At 37.4% G+C, this 22406-nt stretch overlaps 1 protein-coding gene across 1 annotated transcript in view; it reads left to right on the top strand.

The window, feature by feature from the left end:
• Positions 1 to 22406, top strand: part of LOC136839561 (protein sax-3-like) — a 589122-nt gene that overhangs the window by 526297 nt on the left and 40419 nt on the right. The window contains 2 exon segments of the mRNA XM_067105813.1: positions 9015 to 9153; positions 14480 to 14637. Coding sequence (XP_066961914.1) covers positions 9015 to 9153; positions 14480 to 14637 — 297 coding nt within the window.

Below are 22406 nucleotides of genomic sequence, written 5' to 3'. Positions count from 1 at the left end.
TCGGCTCGATCAGCATTGCGCCGTAAAGAGTCTTTAATGTGATGTTGCTGTGGATGCACGTACTGGTGCTCTCATCATAAAAAACAAGAAAATGAACAATAATATTTCTATATTATTTCGTGTTTCAAGGTTTTTCGTAGACCCTTTATTGAAAACGGTACGCAGGCCACGTCCGTCTCTTTCTTTGAGAAAACATTTTTGGCCGTCGAAGACTACAATAGATTTTCGGCCTTCGCCGAGGCCCTTCCGCAGCTGGATGGAATCAGGACCCTTAGCGGGTCCTGGATGGAATGATCATTCCTTTTGTTTCTAGACTCCAGCAGCAGCGGGAGAGCGGCGCGGCCGCTTCACAAAGCTGCGATTAGTATCGGTCTCTATTATTTTCCCATAGCGTTGGCTTGTACTAGAGGTGTTCCCCCAACACTTCAGCCTTTCCCACTCTTCATTAGAGGCTTATATCCCCCTCCGATATGCTCCTCGCCACTCCAGAAGGCACCCCCCCCCCGCAAACCCCGTCCCTCCCTCAGCAAGGAAGGAGCCCCAAGGTGGGGAAGGCTAGAGAGCCTCCTTGTAGTTAGGAATGACGAGTGTCCTGTGATGAAGTAAAAGAGGCCTAAAGACAATAGGAAACGGAGGGGGATGCGAGAAAGTCCGTGGAACGATGGGTGTTCAGGCTGGGGTGGGGGTGGGGGTGTTTGGGGTACGGGGGTGGGGGAGGAAGAGGCTGCTGCACATCAAAAGCCCCCTTCATAGCAATGAGGGGGAACTTAAATATCGAACCCCAGTGATCTCTACGAGTGGCTAATGAACGCCCCCGCTGCCGCTCCGTCAACTGGAGGATGGATACGCCTTCGACGGCGCCAAAGACGCTGCTCTACGTAAGAAAGGGGAAGAAAGGGGGAGATTGAATAGCCGATGCGTCGCGTCCTCCTCCCGATTGAGAGGCACAACAATGCTGAGACGGATACGAATGGCGACGAATGCGCTGGGTCAATATGTGTTTGGTTTCCGCTCTCACTTTTTCGATACTTGCTCTGTTCAGGTATTGAAGGGGCAGAAATAAATACGTAAGATAAAGGGTTATGTTGATATTTATGTGGTCGCACGAGAGCACATACACACACAAGTACATACATACATAAATATGTACAAAATCAAGTAATACCACCTCTCGGTGATATTCCCGTGGTAAAGCGAATTGGATATTAAACGACACTTGTAGCTCGATGTTTGTGAGTATTAAAAAGTCATATATACTGTGTATATATATATATATATATATATATATATATATATATATATATATATATATATATATATACAGTATACAATATATATATATATATAATATATATACAGTATACAATATATATGTATATATATATTATATATATATCCTCGCATACGCGTTTGTGTGTATGTGTGTGTGTTTGTCTGTGTGTTTGTGTGCGTGTGTGTGAGGCACTGCGAGTGGCGAGGGAGGAGGGCGGGGCATGGGAGAGAAAAGCGAGATTGAGTGAATGACTTTTACAGCTGAATCCCACAGGGAATGGAGAGAATAATTTCGCGTCTGAATAATCCTGTTCTGCTTTTCCCAAATCATAATAACCACTTGGTAGCCAAAAGCCGAGCCGAATTTCAAGTGGAAGAAAAGGCGCTCTGTGAAAGCCAGCGCCAGAGCACAGGTAGTTATTCACGAGTCAAAGAGAATGTTTTAAGGACAATAAAAAGTGCTGGGAGAGAGAGAGAGAGAGAGAGAGAGAGAGAGGTGGAAATGGACATCAAAGAAAAAGGGGGAATTCAACGGTGTGGATTAAATGTTCGAGCAAGAGCAGAGAAATAAGAATAGACACTGAGCGGAGATGACGATGTGATTCGTAATGATCTGTAATTACGAGTGCAAAAAATAGGACTCTCTCTCTCTCTCTCTCTCTCTCTCTCTCTCTCTCTCTCTCTCTCTCTCTCTCTCTCTCTGCGGATTAAGGAGTGGGTGAGATTTTTCATCTTTCTTTAATTACTGCCTATTTATGGTAGCTCCTTATCTTTTAAATGGTCTTGTATAGTACGGGGAGGGGAATGCATAGCTCCCACTGACAGCTCTTGGTGGTCAGGGGAAAGAGAGAAGGGGTGTTAGAGAGAAAATAATGACTACATAACATAAGAGGAAGATGGAGCCGAAAATTATGACAAAAAATTAAAATCTATAAAATGAAGAAGGGAATCCCTAGCACATTTTTAAAAAATCGGCTATGTGATAGAATAAGAGAAAAGTAACATTCGTTTGATGTATCGGGGAAAAAAGGTAATAATTGACCAATGAGAAATTGGAGACTCGTCACATAATTTAAGTAAAAAAAAAAAAAAAAAATTATCCAGATGTCAACATCTCGTAGTTCAGAGTTAACATGATTTATTAGTATAGTTTTAGTCATCAATTTGAACACGTTGTTAGAGTAGCATTTCAGTATTTTCCCTTGCTTGGCAATTTGTCTGGGACTAGTAAGTGGTGTTGACCATGGTGCGGACAGATGTGAATATACAGCCGATTTGGGCTTAGGAAGCTGTGGGAGGTATGGACGTTTCTTTTATTTAACAGATTTGAGTTATATAACAGATAAAAACATCGCCTTTTTCATAGTTAAAAGTTTTTTTTATCAGTTAATGACGACTTCAGTTTTTTAACAGGTGAAGTTTTCCGTTGAATAAGTGAAGGCAGTCACACTTAATCTTCAAATTTAACACATTTACATTTTTTTTTTTAATTTCTAAAACAAAGAAGTACCATGATGATTCGTCCGTAGGTCCTGCTAAGTCCAGTGAACAAATTTAGGTTAACCCTAGGCATAACTACTCGTAAAATAGTCGATATCATAATGACTAGTTGCTCTGCCAAAGGACGCTCCAAACTTCACACAGAGAGAAAGAAAAAATTGAATAAAACTTGCTGTAAAAAAAATCTCCCCGTTTTTACCTTTACTTCCCATCCAGTCGAACTATATTGACGGTCTGTAGTTGGTACAAAGTTTAGAGTTTATTTTTTTTTTCACTACAACTTTGTGAACATTATGAAGGTAATTACGAAAGGGAAAAATATGTGTGGTTTACAACGGCTTCTTTCGCGAGTTATCCCATAGCAGCTCTGTTTTACCCATTCTGTTTTAAACTAGACATTCGTGCCTTCATTTGCGTTCATTTTGGTTGCACGTTCTGTAGAATTTATTGCTGTTTTACGTTGCTGTCTGCGGTTTTTATTGCTCTCTTTATACTGATGTATGTTGCTGTGGTTAATCATTTGATGTCCGTTTTAATACAAGTATTCCTTCAGCGACAAGCATTCTTCTCGCCCCTCCTTTTTCTCCTCCCTTCTCTCCGTTCCCCCCCCCCCTCCCCTTTTCCCCATGGGCTAGAATTACAGATGCCCGAAAATCACAGCGTGAAAATGATTGTGCAAAACCTGCGCCGTAGTATGGGAACCTCGCTCACGAATGGAACCAGAGCCCAAACTCCATTTTTATTTCTGTTCCCTTTTATGGGTGTAATCAATTCTCAATCTGCGACGATATGGAAATAGGATTTTCAATTAGTCCCAGCATGTGGGAGAGAGAGAGAGAGAGAGAGAGAGAGAGAGAGAGAGAGAGAGAGAGAGAGAGAGAGAGAGAGAGAGAGAGAGAGATCGTAAGCTGTGTATATAATCGGCTTTGGCTTATTCTCTTCTCATATTGAGTGAAAGGTCGTTGTATTATTATTATTATTATTATTATTATTATTATTATTATTATTATTATTAGTTAAATTCTCTCTTTCTCTCTCTCTCTCTCTCTCTCTCTCTCTCTCTCTCTCTCGTTTTCCAAGAGGATAATGCAGTCATCAGTGAAAACATATTTTATCCAATTCCACCGCCATACGGTAGGAAGTTTTCATTATTGGGATGTTTTATTTTATTTTTTTTATTACACAACAGAGTTCATAGTTTGCATCCTGCCTGGCAATTAACGCATCGCTGTTTCCTTTGAGGGGATTATTAAAGAATCTGAATGTGCTGTAAACTGTTGAGGGAAACTTCATCTCCAATCTCTAGCTAAAAATAAAGTTATTGTGGTTTGGAAGGAAAATTAAAAAAAAAAGTCGGCAGGAGGTGGAAGTTTGGTGGTTAACTTTGAAACGTTATTTATCGCATTTTGCGCTTTCATGATGACGCTATTTTTGCTTTTGAAAGCAACGAACATTGCTTCCATCTCGAGGGTTTAAAGTTTTCGTAGTTATAGTATCTGACTGAAACAGTCCCTTGTATTTTAACGTTTTTGAGAGATAACTAAAAATATCAGTTAAAGAATTGGATTAGAAATACCTACAGTACGTGCAAATGTTCGTGAAAAAGAGAAAGGACTCGTGATGGAGTTTCATTTGAATGAAAATAGTATAAATTGATCGGAGAATAATTCTAATGATGATTTTCCTATGGCATTTTACTTTTCCCAAGGGAACCTAATGGTCTTTTTAGAAGGTTAATATCTAGAGGGACTTTATGAAGTTTATTAGCTTCTTTAATCAAAGGAGGTATGATTTAACTCGCGCTGCTGGAGTACTTTCAACATCCACAGTAATAATAATAATAATAATAATAATAATAATAATAATAATAATAATAATAATAATAATAAACAACAACATCATCATCACCATCATTCCAGAGAAGAGTCAAATAAATGATACCCTTCTATACTTATATTACCATTTTAGTTTATAATTTAGGGACGAGTGTCAGGTATGGTCATTAGCAGCGGAAACACTTTTGAAGAAATAACTCGACTCGAATTCCAGTAAAAAAAAAAAAAAAAACAAGCCACCATAGAAGCATCACGCATGAGACATGAACTCCCAATTTGCATTCACGATGTTGACGATGCACCGAGATGTTGCTGCATCAGCAGCTGACTCTTCTGCAATGTCAACATCCTCCTCCTCCTCCTCCTCCTCCTCCTCCTCCTCCTCCTCTCGCGGTGCATCCACCCAGGAAATATAGCCCTTCTCTCCCCTCACCTCTTTATCACGCTAATTACACTTATCCGTCTAATTACAGTCTTATTAAGAGAATATAACGCTTATAAGTCGCCCCCTTTCAATTGGATTTTATTTTTTTTTATGTCTTTCATGTCATTTTTATGAGTTTTTGAAGTCCCTCGCGGGACTTATTTTTCGTCGCTCAAGCAACCCGTGGCGGACTTCCCTCAGGTGGAAATTTGCAAGAGGAAATGCACGCGCGGCTTCAAAAAAAAAACCACATGTTTCCCCTTGTGGTGATTTTTAAAAAAATAAATTTGGAACGTTAATGAGGAAAATCTAATCCATTTACTTCAGTTTCTTTTTCTCATTTTCTTTTTCTCGCGCAGTTTTTTTTTTTTTTTTCGTTTTCTCATACCGTTGGACTGTGGAAAAGCCTCCCTGAGGATGTTGTGCCATTGGAACTTCAGAAGTTCAGTTGGAAATGCAATCTGTTACTACCCTAATACAATTCTCTTTGTATTTTAATAATTTTCTTCCATTTTTTTTTATTCGTTTGTAAATTTTTATATTTATTTTTCGCATTTTAGTAAGTGATCTCTGCTCTCTGGATTTCCCATTACCTTCCGTTTCTTCTCTGTAATGAACACCAGGTTCTTTGGAAGGTTGAATTTCAAGTCAGTGGGCCCTGTGGGCTTGTTCCATATGAATAGGGTTCATCTCCTGAATAATAATAAGAATAATAATAACACTTGTGTTACTCGTATTGTGTAGCATCAAGTACGATACGTAAATATTATTACGCTTTCTAACTTTAACTAGAAAATAAAAAAAGAAGAAAAATATTAATCACATCTCCAAAAAAATGAAAGCATGTATCTCCACGTTTCTGAAAGGTATTCCGCTGCGAAGCTGAATTCGCTGGGTAGGAATATACGTTTCGTATGGGATTGGGGGCGCTGGGGGAGAGTTCGTAACCGTAAAAACAAGGTGGTTTTTTGGGGAAGAATAGGGGAAGGGGAACTCGGAAGTGAGAGAACATAGGTTGGGAAGTTGGCGAGTTGGGGGAGGGAGGAGGGGGTCAGCTAGGCGTGAGGGGGAGTGGTGTGAGGAGTGAGGATACTTTGGAATTACGTTTGAGAGGATTACCGGGTGAGAAGGGAAGAATGTGGAGGAATACGGAGAATACAAGAGTGAGGAACTGTAATAAGGTTATGAGGGAATGAAAGTCAGGTCCATGGTGGGTGGGGGCGGTGGTTGGGGAGGGGAGAGGAATCTACTGTTGTTGGGAGGGTCAGGGGCCCATGTCTACTTAGATGTAGTAGTGAATATGAGTGGTGATGTGATATCTGGGGATACATTATGGGGTGGGGGAATGACGGATAGGGATTAACAGTAGTGTATCAGAGTGGGGAAGGCCTGAGGATACGGATGGGGATGAAAGGGAGATGGTCCTTGTTTGGAAGTGGAGTCTATAACTGAAGGATATTGGATGGGGAGTGCAGGAGTTGGTGATGGGGAAGAGGTAGGGGAGTCGGGGGTGGGGGGGAGTTGTTGAGAGAGGTATGCCTGTCCCTTTTGCAAACGTTTCTGTTTGGTAAATAACTCGAGCCGAACATTTTAAAACCTGGGGAATTTGGCACGAAATGCTTTGTTGAATTAAATGGTACCTTTGAAACAACAGGAGGAATGCAACTGTGTTTTTATCCGTTGTTTCTTGCTTTTACAAAACGTTGATAAAAATATTTTTTTTCCTAATGTTTGCGTTGGCAAATATCCAATCAAAACATTTGCCGAATTTTACTTCTCTCTCTCTCTCTCTCTCTCTCTCTCTCTCTCTCTCTCTCTCTCTCTCTCTCAGGATGGTAGAATTTTTGCAGGTTTTTTTTTTCAGGCAATTTAACTCTATTAAACGAATGTGTCGGCATTTCTGGTTTATAGCCAGATGTATTGTGATCATTTTTATTTTTGCCCTTTCAGTTTTTGGAGCTTTCATTCCGGCCCTTATGTGTGTGTGTGTATAGGAATTAGCAATTTATATTTGCTAGGGGATGAATAGTCTTCGAACGTGGCGATAAATATGAAGACCACCATTAATGTAATGGGTTTTCGAATATCCGTGAGTCAAGGCTGGAATTTTTATTCAAGCGTTTTTTGTCATTGGAATTTTCATATTTTAAGATATATATATATATATATATATATATATATATATATATATATATATATATATATATATATATATATATATATATATATATATATAGAGAGAGAGAGAGAGAGAGAGAGAGAGAGAGAGAGAGAGAGAGAGATGGGATGGGATCCACGTTAGTCACTTAACAATCATGTACGTATATAATTCGCCAGCGAGGTCAACAGAGGCTAATTATTTCTAGGAAAGGTGCCTGTATCGTTCCTGCCTTGTCCGAGATCGAACACGGGTCTTGTAGGTTGTAAGCCAAGACAAGGGTATAGAGAGGGAGACTGAGTTAAGATAGGCAGTTGAAATGTTCTCAGATTCAGCCTTGGTAACTTGGTGAAAAGTCTACGGATGGTGTTAGCCTGTTTTCGTTGATTTCCATACATGCCGTATAATATCACATACATACATACATACATATATATATATATATATATATATATATATATATATATATATATATATATATATATATATATATATACATGTGTGTGTGTGTGAATAATATATATATATACACTAATGATCGGAAGCATTAAGGTGATTTGATTTTCATAGGATTCCTCCCATTACTTATCTTAATTGTTTGCGCTTGCAAATGCACATTACTCATTCGGAAGCCCGCTGTGAGAGCAATTTGGTAATGGCCAAAGTAGGTACCAATAGTGTGGGATGTCTCACTGGTTAAAGTGAATGGCAGTGTAATTAAGACTTCTATTTCCTCTGCTTAATTTTGTTTAAAGGAGCACCCTGTGCAGTATGATGCGATATATTTATTTTTAAACTGCTTGGTTCATAATAGAAGAGTAGAATATGTATGTATGTATATATGTTTGTGTATATATATATATATATATATATATATATATATATATATATATATATATATATGAAAATATATTATTCCCTGAGGTAGAGTGAATTGGATATTAAAGGACGTTTGTAGCTTAATGCTTGTATATGAATCACGGTGATGTGATAAAAATTCATTCATATATATATATGTATATATATATATATATATATATATATATATATATATATATATATATATATATATGTGTGTGTGTGTGTGTGTGTGTGTGTGTGTGTGTGTGTGTGTGTGTATACGTGTCTGTCTGTCTGTGTGAGAGTGAGTGTTTCAGTAATGCAAAAGACAGATCATAGTGTATGAATATTTCAGAATGAGCTTCTAATGTTATAAAATCTAGGACATTGTGAGCATTGTAATATCTGCTCCGATTTCATTTTGGTGGTTTATCAGTACGGAGTCATTCAGGATCATTTTTATCCCGAATCTTTCTATAGTCAGTATTTGGTTTGACCTTTGACCTGCAAACACCTTCAAAGGCGTCTTGTCCACAACTTGATGACGACGCTAATCATAGTCTCGATATCTCGCCTATCGATTAATAATACTAACCATGCAACATCTTGTTGGTCTTGCAATGTTGACAACATTTTGAAAATTATTTTTTCATCAGTGTTATTATTTCCAAAAATATTTTCCGGCAGTATAAATAACATCTTTGAAATATTTCTGCTCACACAGAATTAGGCCCAGTCTTAGCACCCTGAACATGTTTTCATACTATTTTTAAGTAACTAATAATTTGAAAATTGATGTTCATTCGCATTACTTAAGCAAAAACTGTTTCATTTGATAGACATTCAGCTCTGTAAAAGTAATTATAGCAACATTACCTACTACTAAGTATCACCATGTAATCATCAGTTTCATTGTAAAACACTACCACTTCGAAAGGACTTTAAGGTACACCTATTAACAGACTCTTTCTCTGTGTCATTGCAGGGCAATACAGGTCACCCGAGATCACGGAGCATCCAGCTGACCTCCTCGTCCCAAGAAACGAACCGGCCACCCTTAATTGCCACGCAGTAGGACGACCCCACCCAGAGATCACCTGGTACAAAGACGGAAAACCTTTCGAGTGAGTACTGGAGTGTTGATACAATAATAATAATAAATAATAATAATAATAATAATAATAATAATAATAATAATAATAATAATAATAATAAGTAGAAGTATTCGTTTCAGAGTACCCTTAGGTATAAGCGGATTTCCTGAAATTGATGGGAAGCTATTTTTTTATTTGGATGCTTTTTTCCATATATACATTTTTCATAATCTTGAGAGTACTTTTTTAAACTAAAATAGTATTTTTAAGATTTCAGAAATGACGTGCACTGTCGATTCGTTTTGTACCTGTTTCATTTATCGTGTAACGTTAGGATATGATTTAGTTCGCTATGTCTCGTCATACGGGTATTGCGTTTAGATGCATGCAATGCTTTTTTTTATGTTCACTATTTCCATTTTCGGTGCATCGTGGAAATTTTTTGCTCTGTCTTCATATTAGTGTATAGTTTTAGTTCAAAAATCCTAAATTCGTCCAGCACGTATATCAATTGTTAATGAAGTTCTTTGATTCATTGGCCACTTTTTCAAAATTTAATTTTAGGGTACAGAAGCTCCAAATTTTTTTGTCCCATGATTTCTTTAATTAAGTTTAAAGTGATAATTATGTCCTCTTGTCACGTTGCCGCACTTAAAATGTCGAACCGTCGCTGTCTATCAACTTCTGTCATTTTAGATTTAAGGGAACTTCGACCATTTAAACATGCGTGGAGATTTAGATGTCTCTAGTCGAGGTTTACATCACATGAAATATGTTTTGTGTAGCCTGTAGGGGTTGCAACCCTTTAGCTCGGGTTTACAACCCCCCCCCCCCCCGGCCACCTTCCCCCTTGCCCTTCAGTATCGGCTTAGGGCCCTCGTATGAAAGTGTATATCCCTGATGTATACATAGGCTTAGGTCCCCTATGTACCAGTTCATATTTTTCTCTATTGTTTTGGCGTTCTCACTGCCCTCGGGTCTGTTGATAGGACGCGAAAAAGCGTTTGCTCTCGTAGCCCCCTCCCCCTGAAACGCCAAACTTTTGCGTCAGTGAATCCACAAAACAAGTACTTCAAAGGGCATTCTGTTCTTGAGACGGGTCTGCTTCTTTCATCCGTAATTGGTTGGTCGATTAAAAAGGCTACTTAGCCTCTATAACGCTTCCGGCAGATGCCTTTGAAGGTTGGCGAGAGAGAGAGGAGGGGGGGAGGGGGGAGTGAGTGAAGTCTCCGCTGAATGCAAGGCATTGCTATTACATGGGTCCTGAGCACCCCGGGTCTGTATAGTCGCAAACACTTATATGATATCACAAGTACTCCCCCAACCTCTCTCTCTCTCTCTCTCTCTCTCTCTCTCTCTCTCTCTCTCTCTCTCTCTCACACACACACACACACACACACACACACACACACACACACACACACACACACACACACCGCTATCAAACTTTGCAAACCCTCGTTACTCTGCCCTCTGCCATCTGTTAATCTTTACCCAGCGGATAAAACCATACTTCCCCGTCTTTTGACCAATCTTCGCCTTTCACCCCCAAACTATAAAAGACGCCCTCGAGTATCCCGTGTTTTTATCTCTCCTAATTATTCACAGGCTGTCCAAACAATGGGGGTCACTCGTGGCACGAAGAGCTGCGATGATAATCCACAGTTATTCCCCAGTTATTTCGCTCAAATTATCAGGGGGATAACGCTGGTCCTCTCGACCAGAAAGCTTGAGAAAACAACCTTCGATATTCCTCATTATGAATGATAACCGTTATTATAGTTTTGCTTCGCCAGCTGATTAAAGCGGGCTGTTCTTAAATAAGAAGAGGTTTCTTTTCTTTTTTTTTTTTTATCTTCGGTCTTTAAAAACGAACCATGTCTTTTAAAAGAAACTATCGAATTTTACGGCAATTAGCCTGCTTGGGTAAACATTCTTTGCAAATGAGTACTTTAGAACTCTTGATGGATCACGTGGGAGATGGCTTATCCAAGTGAGCCAACGGGGAATGTGATCTGCTGAAAACAAGATTATATAGTTTTTGTTTGGTTTGTAAACTTTCTTAGAAAAGGGCCCTGTTGACAGATTTTTTTTCATATTTTTATTAGTTTTTTTTTTTTTTTTTTTTTTTACAAATTGGAAAGCAGGAAATGTTGCAAGGCATACTTATCCTTTTATATACTATTTCGTCCAGGTTTTCATCCCATAATCCAGTTTCAAATTTAGTTAGGCTTGCATTCCTTACCTTGAAGTTTTGCTAATAGATTACAAAGTTCACTCTCCATATTTATTTGGAAGCTGTAAAATTGAATAATCCCAGTTCCACAGTCCAAGAAGCACAAAAGTTCATATCTGTATTTAAATCGCAACCATTATCGCGTATGAAATTCAATCACAAAAATTAATGGTTTTCTACAAAGTGTTTCTGTGGTTTAGACTTTCATTACCATTGATTCCAGAATAGAGTTCTTGTCAGAAATATTCATATGATTTATTAAACAGGTTTTCTTTGGCAGTCAAGCAGTAATCAAAGAGTCTTACCATTTGACTAAAACAGTAGCTCACCACTTCGAATCCCTGAGTAAGTTAGGAGTCAGTACAGTTCAGCGCAGCTGTCAGACATGAAAATAAGTTGTCTGCTCTAAACAGCAAGGCTGACCCACTTGCATCTTAATTCAGCTCAGGTAAACGGCTTTATGAAAAGGCTCCCATATGCCGTCGTGAAATATTATGTTGCATAGCATTTGGTACCCGATACTTTTGTGTGGTCGATGACTGTTATTTCGTGGGGAACTGATGTATTGAATCTAGGGTAATATTATTATTCATATAGGGAAGGAAGGTATGTATTTAGGAATAGGTAATACCAGGAGTCGTGGTGGTGTGGATATTAAATCTATGTTGTAGAGGATGCGAAAATATTGTGGTTTTAAACCATGTTGATTTTACTCTAGTATAAGAGGATTCCAGGTGAGATGTACTTAAATATGTATGTATATGTGCATGTGTGTATATATATATATATATATATATATATATATATATATATATATATATATATATATATATATATATATATATATATATAGATATATGTATATATATATTATATATGTATATATACATAATACATACATACATACTCGTGTGTGTATAATATATATATTGACCGCTATAAAAGATGATTTTCAATGCAAGGGCAGAGACTTTATTTCCTGAAAGGAAGACAAAAAAAGAAATAATAAAATAATACAGACAGAAATAAGAGAAAAGAATTAATAAGTGAATAGCTTCGCCGGTACGGAATGCAATCTTTCCGTTCCGTCTGTTAAAGTTGTTCATTTCTTGCCTCAGGTATTCCGAGCATTCTTGCATTATAACGTTAAAGGCGAAGCATTGAAGGATACGAAGGCAATGGCCGTGTCTTTTTCTTCCTTTGGTTTCTGTTATAGGGAATTCGATGGAAGCGTTGCTTGAGCGGAGTTGTAATGCAAGAAGTCAAACTGGATATATCCATGATAGGGTTGGATACATCTCTACATGTAGGTAGAGAATATAATCAAGATATATCCTGATGATGTCACTGCAAAGTTAAGGGGGATATGCTGAGATGTGAATGACATCAGGAAGATGGGTTAATATTTCTAAGTATGAAAGAACCAGAAGAGCGTGGATATACGTAACGGTTTCAATAGAACTAAAGTAAGTACTAATATATCGTGTTGTTGTTATTATTATTATTATTATTATTATTATTATTATTATTATTATTATGTAGACGTGGAGATGTTTTTTAATCCATGGAGCTTGATATATACAGTAGATAACCGGGAGACCAACAGGAAGTTGATAAATTCTTTTGGCACTAATCTCTGAAGATAGGAACTAATATGTCAAGTTGGTAAGTATCGTTAACTTCTTGTGCGTAACTTTAGATAATTGAAACGTTTAAAAATTTGACATATTTTTCATTCGCGGAATTGTGGATTTTGAAGGACCATTCTAGTAAAATGTGATTTCCACAATTTCCTCTTATTTAATGCTGACTAAATCTTCTTCCTCAGTGTGCAAAAATAACACTTATCTTCAAATATGGGTCATAGAGAAATGACATCGAAACTGGAAAATTTTGATGGCAGGGCTCTTGATGAACTTAGAAGGCTAAGCTGGAAAAGTTCTGTCATTAATAATTTTGTCATTTATTTTCCGTGAAAACTAGATTTTAATCGTTATTACCATGTCTGCTAAATTTTGAAATTAGATAGTTTCAGCTTTGTCATTTTGAGTTTTAAGTCCAGAAAATTTGCTTATTCTCCCCCCAAAAAAACTTTCTTGGTAGCTGAACTCCTGAAGTTATCAGTTCAGAGTAAATATTATGTAATATATTATGAAATCCCCGGTAACTCATTGTAATGTTTAATATGCAGCTCTAAGTTTACTGTTAATTGGATGAGCGGAAAAGTTGCAAATTTCTTTAAGAGGTAATAAAGGCACAAACTTGCTTGTCTTGTTCATTACTGTTTATTTTGAGAAAAATTATTTTTGCCCATAAACACAGACTGTATCTCCTATTTTTTTACATGTATTTACATGTGCATTTAATATTTAAATGTTTGAATTGACATGTTTGTGTGAAAATTTTAAAATATATATTTATATATATATATATATATATATATATATATATATATATATATATATATATATATATATATATATATATATATATATATATATATATATATATAATGGTTTGTGTGTATTTGTATATATTTATATATATATATATATATATATATATATATATATATATATATATATATATATATATATATATAATGAAATTTTGATGTTGCTTAATGTCCCAAGAGAGCGCAGGTGTAGTATAATTATACATAAAATGCACCTTTTTTTGTATCATGTCCGAATCATGATATGAATATTCAGTCACCAATATTTTTTATCGTTAATGACTTTCGTATATATAAGCGTCGCGGTGGAGAACAACTAGAATCTACTTCTAGATTCGTTGGGAAGAGACTGTTCCGTCATTCATACATTGAGTCACTGGTAAATATTTACTACATAGAGTTTCTCACGGTGAGAGTAGAGGAACAAATTACTTTCAGAGTAACATCAGAAATGTTCCCCAGATGTTTATTTACGTCCGAAGGCGTTTGTTTTCAATGGGGTCTCTGTCCCACTTAATCCGGCAGCATCCAGAATGCGCCATAAACATATTCTAATGTAAACACGCCCTTCCTCCGTCTCCGTTAGGAGGCGTTAGGCTCAGAAGTCTAAACTATTGCCGTGTGTCTCTCTTTCATTCACTCTCCCCTTCCTTCTCCCCTGACAGGCTACACAAGGGACGTCACGTTCAGCTAGACACGGGCGGCCTCTTCTTCCTGAAGGTGCTACGAACTCCCAACAACAATGACGCCGGTGTCTATTGGTGCGTCGCCTCCAACTCCGTCGGCAAAGTCACCAGCAGGAATGCCACGCTTGAAATTGCCGGTAAGTACATATCTCTCTCTCTCTCTCTCTCTCTCTCTCTCTCTCTCTCTCTCTCTCTCTCAAGCTAGTAATACTCGATGTATGTTGAGAGACTCTCTCTCTCTCTCTCTCTCTCTCTCTCTCTCTCTCTCTCTCTCTCTCTCTCTCTCTCTCTCTCTGTAACTATTCTATCAAGCTAGAAATACTCGGTGTATGTTGAGAGAATCTCTTATCTCTCTCTCTCTCTCTCTCTCTCTCTCTCTCTCTCTCTCTCTCTCTCTCTCTCTCTCTCTGATAGTGTTTTATCAAACTGTTAATACTCAGTGCATGTTGAGAGAATGATATTTGGATAAAAAATTATCATTCTGTCCCTTCATGGGTAAATGTAGGCAACCTTTCACTGATTTTTAGTGAAGCAATTTTCGTTTTTTTTCATACTTTGCTTCAATGGTAATTGTTTATCTTTTAGTATATATATGCCAATTATGTAAACAGGAATCGTGATGATAACGTGGAGTTGGAGGTAGGGATTTTAACTATCTATCTATATGAATATGTATGTATATAAATGTATAAATGTATGTATGTATATAATAAGTTATATTAAATCACAGCTGAGTCATGTGACAGAATTTCGAAGTATATATCAGACGAATTACTGATCAGAAGGCTTGTAGATAAAGCATGAATTGTCAGATTATTGGACTTAAGATTTTTATCAGTTTGTTTATATGTGCACACGCAATCACACGAATAAAACTCCGGGGAAGTAAAAGATTAGTATTTTGGTTGTACATATGGCCAAAGTTATGTTTGTCTACATATGCACACACATGGATTATCTCTGTATCGAAAATAACTCATGATAAGAGAATAAGTCTCTCTCTCTCTCTCTCTCTCTCTCTCTCTCTCTCTCTCTCTCTCTCTCTCTCTCTCTCTCTCCTTGCTCTGTAGAGGCGGTTTCCGTGGATATTCTTGTCTATTTATGGGTCTAGAAACAAAAGTTCCCTCATTTTGAAAGGTTTTTATATCCCTGGCTATAATAGCAGTGGCCTTGTTCGAAAATATAGGTATTAGATAGCTTAGACATGGCTGGCCTAGTAATACGACTCTCCTATGAAAGCTCAGTGGTAATCACACATACCCGTGTCTTTGTAGAAATAGTGGTACTTAGCATTCATAATTGTAACTTAGCTGGGTATACATGTGTGTATAAAATAGCAGGTACACACACACACACACACATATATATATATATATATATATATATATATATATATATATATATATATATATATATATATATATATATATATATATATATATATGTTTTATTCTCCACTAAGTGCCATACGAATAGGCCATATTTTTGTGACATATTCAATTAATTACATGTTCAGTGTATTGGCTGATGACATTTATCACGAAATGAATCGTTATAATTTTGTGCATAAAACTGTGTAAATGTTTACAGAATTACTTACATACATACATATACATTCAGACCTTGCACACTTTTCCCTTCGCATACGTATTAACTTCTTTTTTAGAACTGTTCCCGGCTGACATTGGATGGGATTCATAATCTCTGAAATGATCACGTGTTATTCATTGATAATTAATTGGAAAGCGATGCTTTATTCAGTGTGTTTGACGGGGCATAAATTCCCTTCCATTTCTGGCCATGTGTGTCTGTGGAACTCCAGTACTCACTGACACAAGCACACACACTGGTTTTCCTTCGTTCGTAAATAATATTTAAACCGTTAGTGTATATATATATATATATATATATATATATATATATATATATATATATATATATATATATATATATGTATGCTTATTTATATCTTTATATGTATATATGTATATATGTGTGTGTGTGTGTTTGTGTAGAGAGAGAGAGAGAGAGAGTAATTTTTAATATGGCAAGAAACACAGTCACTGCCTTAAGTATTTTTAGTTCCGTCAATTAAGGACCAAGTAATGTCGCTCAGAACTCATAAACATTTATGTCGTCGTAGTCAAGTGATCTCATTCCTATCCATATTAATAATATGCAACAAAAAGCTCGAAAAAAAGTTTTTGAAGACAACAGAAAAAACTTGCGCAGCTTTCTCGACACAGATAGATCTCCCCGCCCGACCGCATTCCTGCCAGGAGAGAGAAATGCACTCCTATGTCCTCCACTCCACAAGTGAGTGGACATGTGATGGTAATGCTGAGAGAATCAATAAGCAACATTGAAAGGCTCATATATATAATCCAGATTGATGGTAGTCACCATGATGGATGATGGGGGTGGGAGAGAGACACACAGATGATTGAGGGTATTTGGGAGGGGGTGGAGAGATGATGTGATGTGGGTCGTTGCTCGGTTGGTTAATGGATGGGGTTAGATGGAAAATTGTTTCCTCCCCCTCACCCCCTGCACACACACTCTCTCTCTCTCTCTCTCTCTCTCTCTCTCTCTCTCTCTCTCTCTCTCTCTCTCACACACACGCATTGATTTATGATAAAGAATCCCACTCACTGTTGGTCATGGATATAGAATATCTATAGCAAGACGTTCTTATATATCATTATGGAAAAGCTGTCATGCCATATGTTACTGCGTTTCTTTCGGAAGTAGTGGAATGTACGTAGCTCCGTTGTACCAGTTTTTCCATAAATCGATCATTTAGGTGAACCCTGTAATTTTCCAGTGGCGTATGTGACGAATAATTCCCATGAAAGAGGTCGATGGAGTTTTTGTGTTTCTTTGACTCTGTCTTCGGTAACCATGACACTGTTCAGTCTAACAAGGTACCTAGCCCCCACCACTCCTTTCCCTGTCCCTTCTCCCCTTCCCCCCCCCCCCAACATTCAGATAGTTATTTTTTGCACCTTAAGTTATGCTAGATTTTATATTAGTATGTATGTCTTTAACTCCCGTTGTCGCACTCTATATTTTAGACTGAAGGGTGCAGCCGAGTCCTTACTTAGTTGGTCTAATTAGTGACCACAGTGAATGGAAAACTTCACTGCGCATTTTTATTACATTGCAACGTTAGGAGTCTCCTCTAAACTATGTTCTGCTCTGAAACGTTACGGAGGCCAGAATGGTTACAACTATTTGATTTGACGATAGATAGATTATTCGTGTTATTAACAACAAGATTTAAAATTTGAAATTTGTTAACGAAGCTCGAAACGTCTCTCTCTCTCTCTCTCTCTCTCTCTCTCTCTCTCTCTCTCTCTCTCTCTCTCTCTCTCTCTCTCTCTTAGTTGGGTTGTAAGCGATGCGAATATGCTGAGTTCAGTACCATAGTAGGCAACCTACAATGCCCGACGGTTTTTGGATTAATACCTTCGAGCTGCCTTCTGTAATCCATCTTTTTAAGAACAGAATGCTGTTCTTACCGGAGAGAGAGAGAGAGAGAGAGAGAGAGAGAGAAAGATATCACTGAGAGTATCAGTACCTTCTATTCGATGGTATCAGTACCTTCTATTCGAGTGTAACAGGGCCATCTTACATATCAATATTATACTTAGTCTTAAATTGTAATACCTCTCCAGAACTTTTTATACAAGCCAAAATTCCATCTTTTACTAGGAGTCAATAACAAAGGAAAAGTTTTGTGAATTGTGTACTTAATATTGTGAGAATATTCTGGGATGATTGTCACGCTTGATAAATGTGTTTAAAATAAATTCTGTTTAGATTAATGAACCTGTACGCGTTTAACTGTCAATTACCATAATTATTACGATTGTTCCTGCCGCTAGGAAAACTTTGCATCCACAGCAGAATAATTAGTTACCGCTCTAAGTAAAGGTTTATATTTAAATCAGGCAATAAGTTACAGGCGTCAGAACCCAAATCCGGAGGACTTTCTGAAGGAGTGTCCTCACTGATAGGAGATCAGTCTTGGGGTTTGGGTGTCAGTAGATCGATGGCTATTGTGGGCCGCGAGAGGAGACCGATGTACATATCGTTCCCAAGTAATGTTTAGACCATCTCGTACCTCAGACGGCGCAGAAAGAAAGTGGTTTAGGGGAGACCTCAATGGGTCCTCAATCACTGTCGATACAGGCACATGATACAGTCATGGAAGGGGGAGGGGGGAAGGTCTGTAGCGTCGAGGGGGCGTCGCCGCCCCCACGTGCGTCCTCTAAGCTGTAAACTCGACGTCGACACGCCCTACGTGGTCCCGGCGGGTTTTCTTCGTAAGAGTAACTTGTTTCGCCGTCTCTCGGGGTGGTAGTGGGCATATACGGTATGCCTACGTTTTCATTTTTTTTTTAAATCTCTTATTACGGGAAGGGGGTTTGTGTACAAAAGAAAGCAGACTCATGTTTTCGACGTTTGAAGTCGGTAGTTGCTGTTTAGAGTGGAGGACCAAAGACACGTCTGCTTTTAATAATGGTACCCCAGATAGCGTCCAGTCTAGCATGTTATGCTAATCATTAGCTTAGTCATTATGTCAATTTTTCGCTAACTCGAATAAAAATTTTTCTCATTATCCTGTTTTTTCAACAGTGATACATCATATGATTAGATCTTTAATCTCTACTGATAACGTCGATAAGATTTTTTGTCCCGCATTTCATTGTATTAGCAGGTTACGTGTTCGTTATTTGCATGTATTTTGCAAATCATTCCTGTTTTCTCACAGTATGAACCGAATTTTGAGAGGTTACAAGACTCACATAACGAGACCTGATGAAGTATATAAGACACTGAACGAGTAGAGATGTAAAATATTTTAAATTTACTGTAAAAATCACAATTTAACAATCACGTGTAGAAAGGTAATATGGATATAGAAAATCATATTTTGTTTCCAGTGATTTCTTTATATCTGTGCACAGCGTAGGGTGATACGTTTTTAAGGTAACAGCTGTGTGCTATAATAGTAAAAGGCTATAAAAATAGGAGTGGAAATAAGGCGTAATGTTGTGGAGAGATTGACGGTCCGTCAACCCTCGACCAGTTCTTTTCAAGATAAGCATAAGAGGCTCTAGTCTAGTATCGATCCCACTGAGAGACACTGCAACTAGAATATTTTTTATTCTTTTTCTCGTTCTTTCCTTTGCTTTTGTTCAGGTCTGGGCTAGAAAAGGGTACTGGGCGTGCCTGTTGTGTCATCCTCTCAATTAAAAAAAAAAATCTGGATTGTCATAGATTATTTCTATTTTCTAATTTGTTCTTTGTCTTGTTTGATTCGGATCTGGGCTAGGAAAGGGTATTGGGCGTGCCTGTCCTTTCATTCTCAGCGATAAAAAAGTAAAAGTGGATTTTTAAGAATTTTACACCATTTCATTCAAATTACGGTACTTTTACTAGACCACTACCCTTACCAAGTGATTTTGATGATATTTTAATTTTATATTACTTTATTATGGCCCCTCTACTGGATCAAAACCAGTTTTGAACCAGACAACACAAACGTTTTAACGAAATTAAAACGTTGATACCCGTACCAGACGCGTATCACGCAAAAGAGGGGAGAACGATATTCCTACCAGACAGACTCTCCTGACGTAAGCAAGCCTCATTTGTACTCTATGGGCGACGGTCACTTCTAGGCTCGAGAGATTAAGTTATAAATCACTCGTTAAGGGGTCGAGACTCGATAAGAAATGAGCCTTGGCTTGTTAATGGGTTCTAATACCTCTCATTTGGTCGCTCGTTCCTGCCTGGTTCCTCCTCTCGGGACTCCTTAAAGAATAGGTCACGTATCGCTAATGCGTATGCAAATCGCATGGAAACGATTTTTGTCCAGAGGTGAGTCTCAAGTCTCCTTTTCCTGTTTAAGTCCTACTCCAGAAGAGTTTTTTTTCTCTCTCTCTTTTTATACAGCGTGTGACTCTGTTCTTATTATTGTTGTTTTTTTATTTTTTTCTTATTTTAAAAATATAAGCAAAATGAAGATAACTTTAGTTCGTTTCTCTTTTTATAGGGTGAATTTGTTTTTATTGTTTGTATTTTTTATATTTTTTTCTTATTTTAAAAATATAAGCAAAATGAGGATAACGTTCGTTCTTTTCTCTTTTACAGGGTGAATTTGGTTTTATTATTTGTATTTTTTTACGTTTTTTTCTTATTCTTGTGAAAGGATAAGCAAAATGAAGATAACGTTTGTTCGCTATGTTTATCCAAAGCATACTTTAATTCGGGTCGTGTCCAGTAAATCTCATGGTGGAAAGGAAGAATAAAGAGAGAGAGAGAGAGAGAGAGAGAGAGAGAGAGAGAGAGAGAGAGAGAGAGAGACATTCTTCAATTCGGATTTTGTCTAATAAGTCTCATGATGGAAAGGAAAAATAAGGAGAGAGAGAGAGAGAGAGAGAGAGAGAGAGAGAGAGAATAGCTGTAGACTCTATTCCCTCTAATTCCTCCCCCCACCCCCCTCCCATCCCTTAACCCCTTGACAGTGATGTAGTAGGCAGGTTGTAAAATGTTATCCTCAGGAAGTCTTTGAAAACTTTACCCTTTTTCTTTTTTTTCTTCATTCTATCTTCCCCTCTATGATAACAATGTTCGTAACGCATTAGAAAAAGTCAATCTATGGATGTTTTACCAACCAGGAAAAATGTTATTATAGAATAATTAGCTCTCTCTCTCTCTCTCTCTCTCTCTCTCTCTCTCTCTCTCTCTCTCTCTCTCTCTCTCTCTCTCTGTCCTTAACAAGAGAGTTGCCTAATAATAAATTCATAATTAATAATTAATAATACTCAATAATTCATAATTACGAATAAATAATTTGGGTATACAGCCTCTTGTTGTTTATGGTGCTTATTGATTATTCAAAAGACTTATTATCACTTCTTTTATATTCAAATAATAATTGTCTTTATGAGATGTTAAGATGCTTTCTTATATATATATATATATATATATATATATATATATATATATATATATATATATATATATATATATATATATATATATATATTTCAAGCTTTTTATATATTGAAATTTTGCTTGTGATACATTGATATATTTTCTTATAATATTAATAATACATAAAAGAAGATTAAAAAGAATGTATGTATATAAACCTTTTAGTTGAATTTTGTCAAATATCCATTCATATCAAAACACTTAAACTACATCCATGTAGGCATACGCACCTACAAGAAAATCCATTGATTTTGTGATGAGTGAATTGCGTGCAAGGAGGAAGGGGAGGGGCGGGTTCTTAGGGTGGTTGTGGCCGGAGTGAGGGGTGGGGGTGGGGATGGAAGGAGGAGGGGCGATCTCAGCGATGTCAAGCGCTGAATGCGAAAAGGCGGTTGAGGGAGAGTGTATGGCGTGTAGTTGAGGCGTGAGGGTGGCGTTTATGTCCCTTCAGGAACGTCCAAGAGTGCGGCAGGAATTTGAACTTTCTCCCCTCACTCCTCGGTTCCCCCTCCTCCTCCTCCTCCTCCTCCTCCTCCTCTTCACCGTTTATGTGTACTATTCCGCCTTCCTCCTCCTCCTTCAACACCCCCCTGTGTCTTCATCCCTTGCAAGAATGAAAGCATTCGCAAGCAGGAAAGATATGTCGTTGAAGGATAAAGAGGGATCTATGTTTTATATGGCTTCCAACGGGGGAATATATTTTATATGTCTTCCAACATTATTATAGCACAAGTGCTTTTATTTTTCGATTTGGCTAAATGTATTTCTTCCGCAGTTTAATAGCCACTGAGGGTATAATCGTCTCCTTACAAAAAGGCTACAGTAGCTTATAAGAAGAAAACTTCCTTGTCATCAAGCTAACATATGTCATCGTGTCAACTGAATTGGATTTCAGGTG

The sequence above is a fragment of the Macrobrachium rosenbergii genome, chromosome 6, assembly GCF_040412425.1.
Source record: "Macrobrachium rosenbergii isolate ZJJX-2024 chromosome 6, ASM4041242v1, whole genome shotgun sequence".
In the NCBI taxonomy this organism is placed as follows: Eukaryota; Metazoa; Arthropoda; class Malacostraca; order Decapoda; family Palaemonidae; genus Macrobrachium; species Macrobrachium rosenbergii.
The sequence above is the reverse complement of the archived record's forward strand: the minus strand, read 5'-3'. Positions and strand labels throughout refer to the sequence as shown.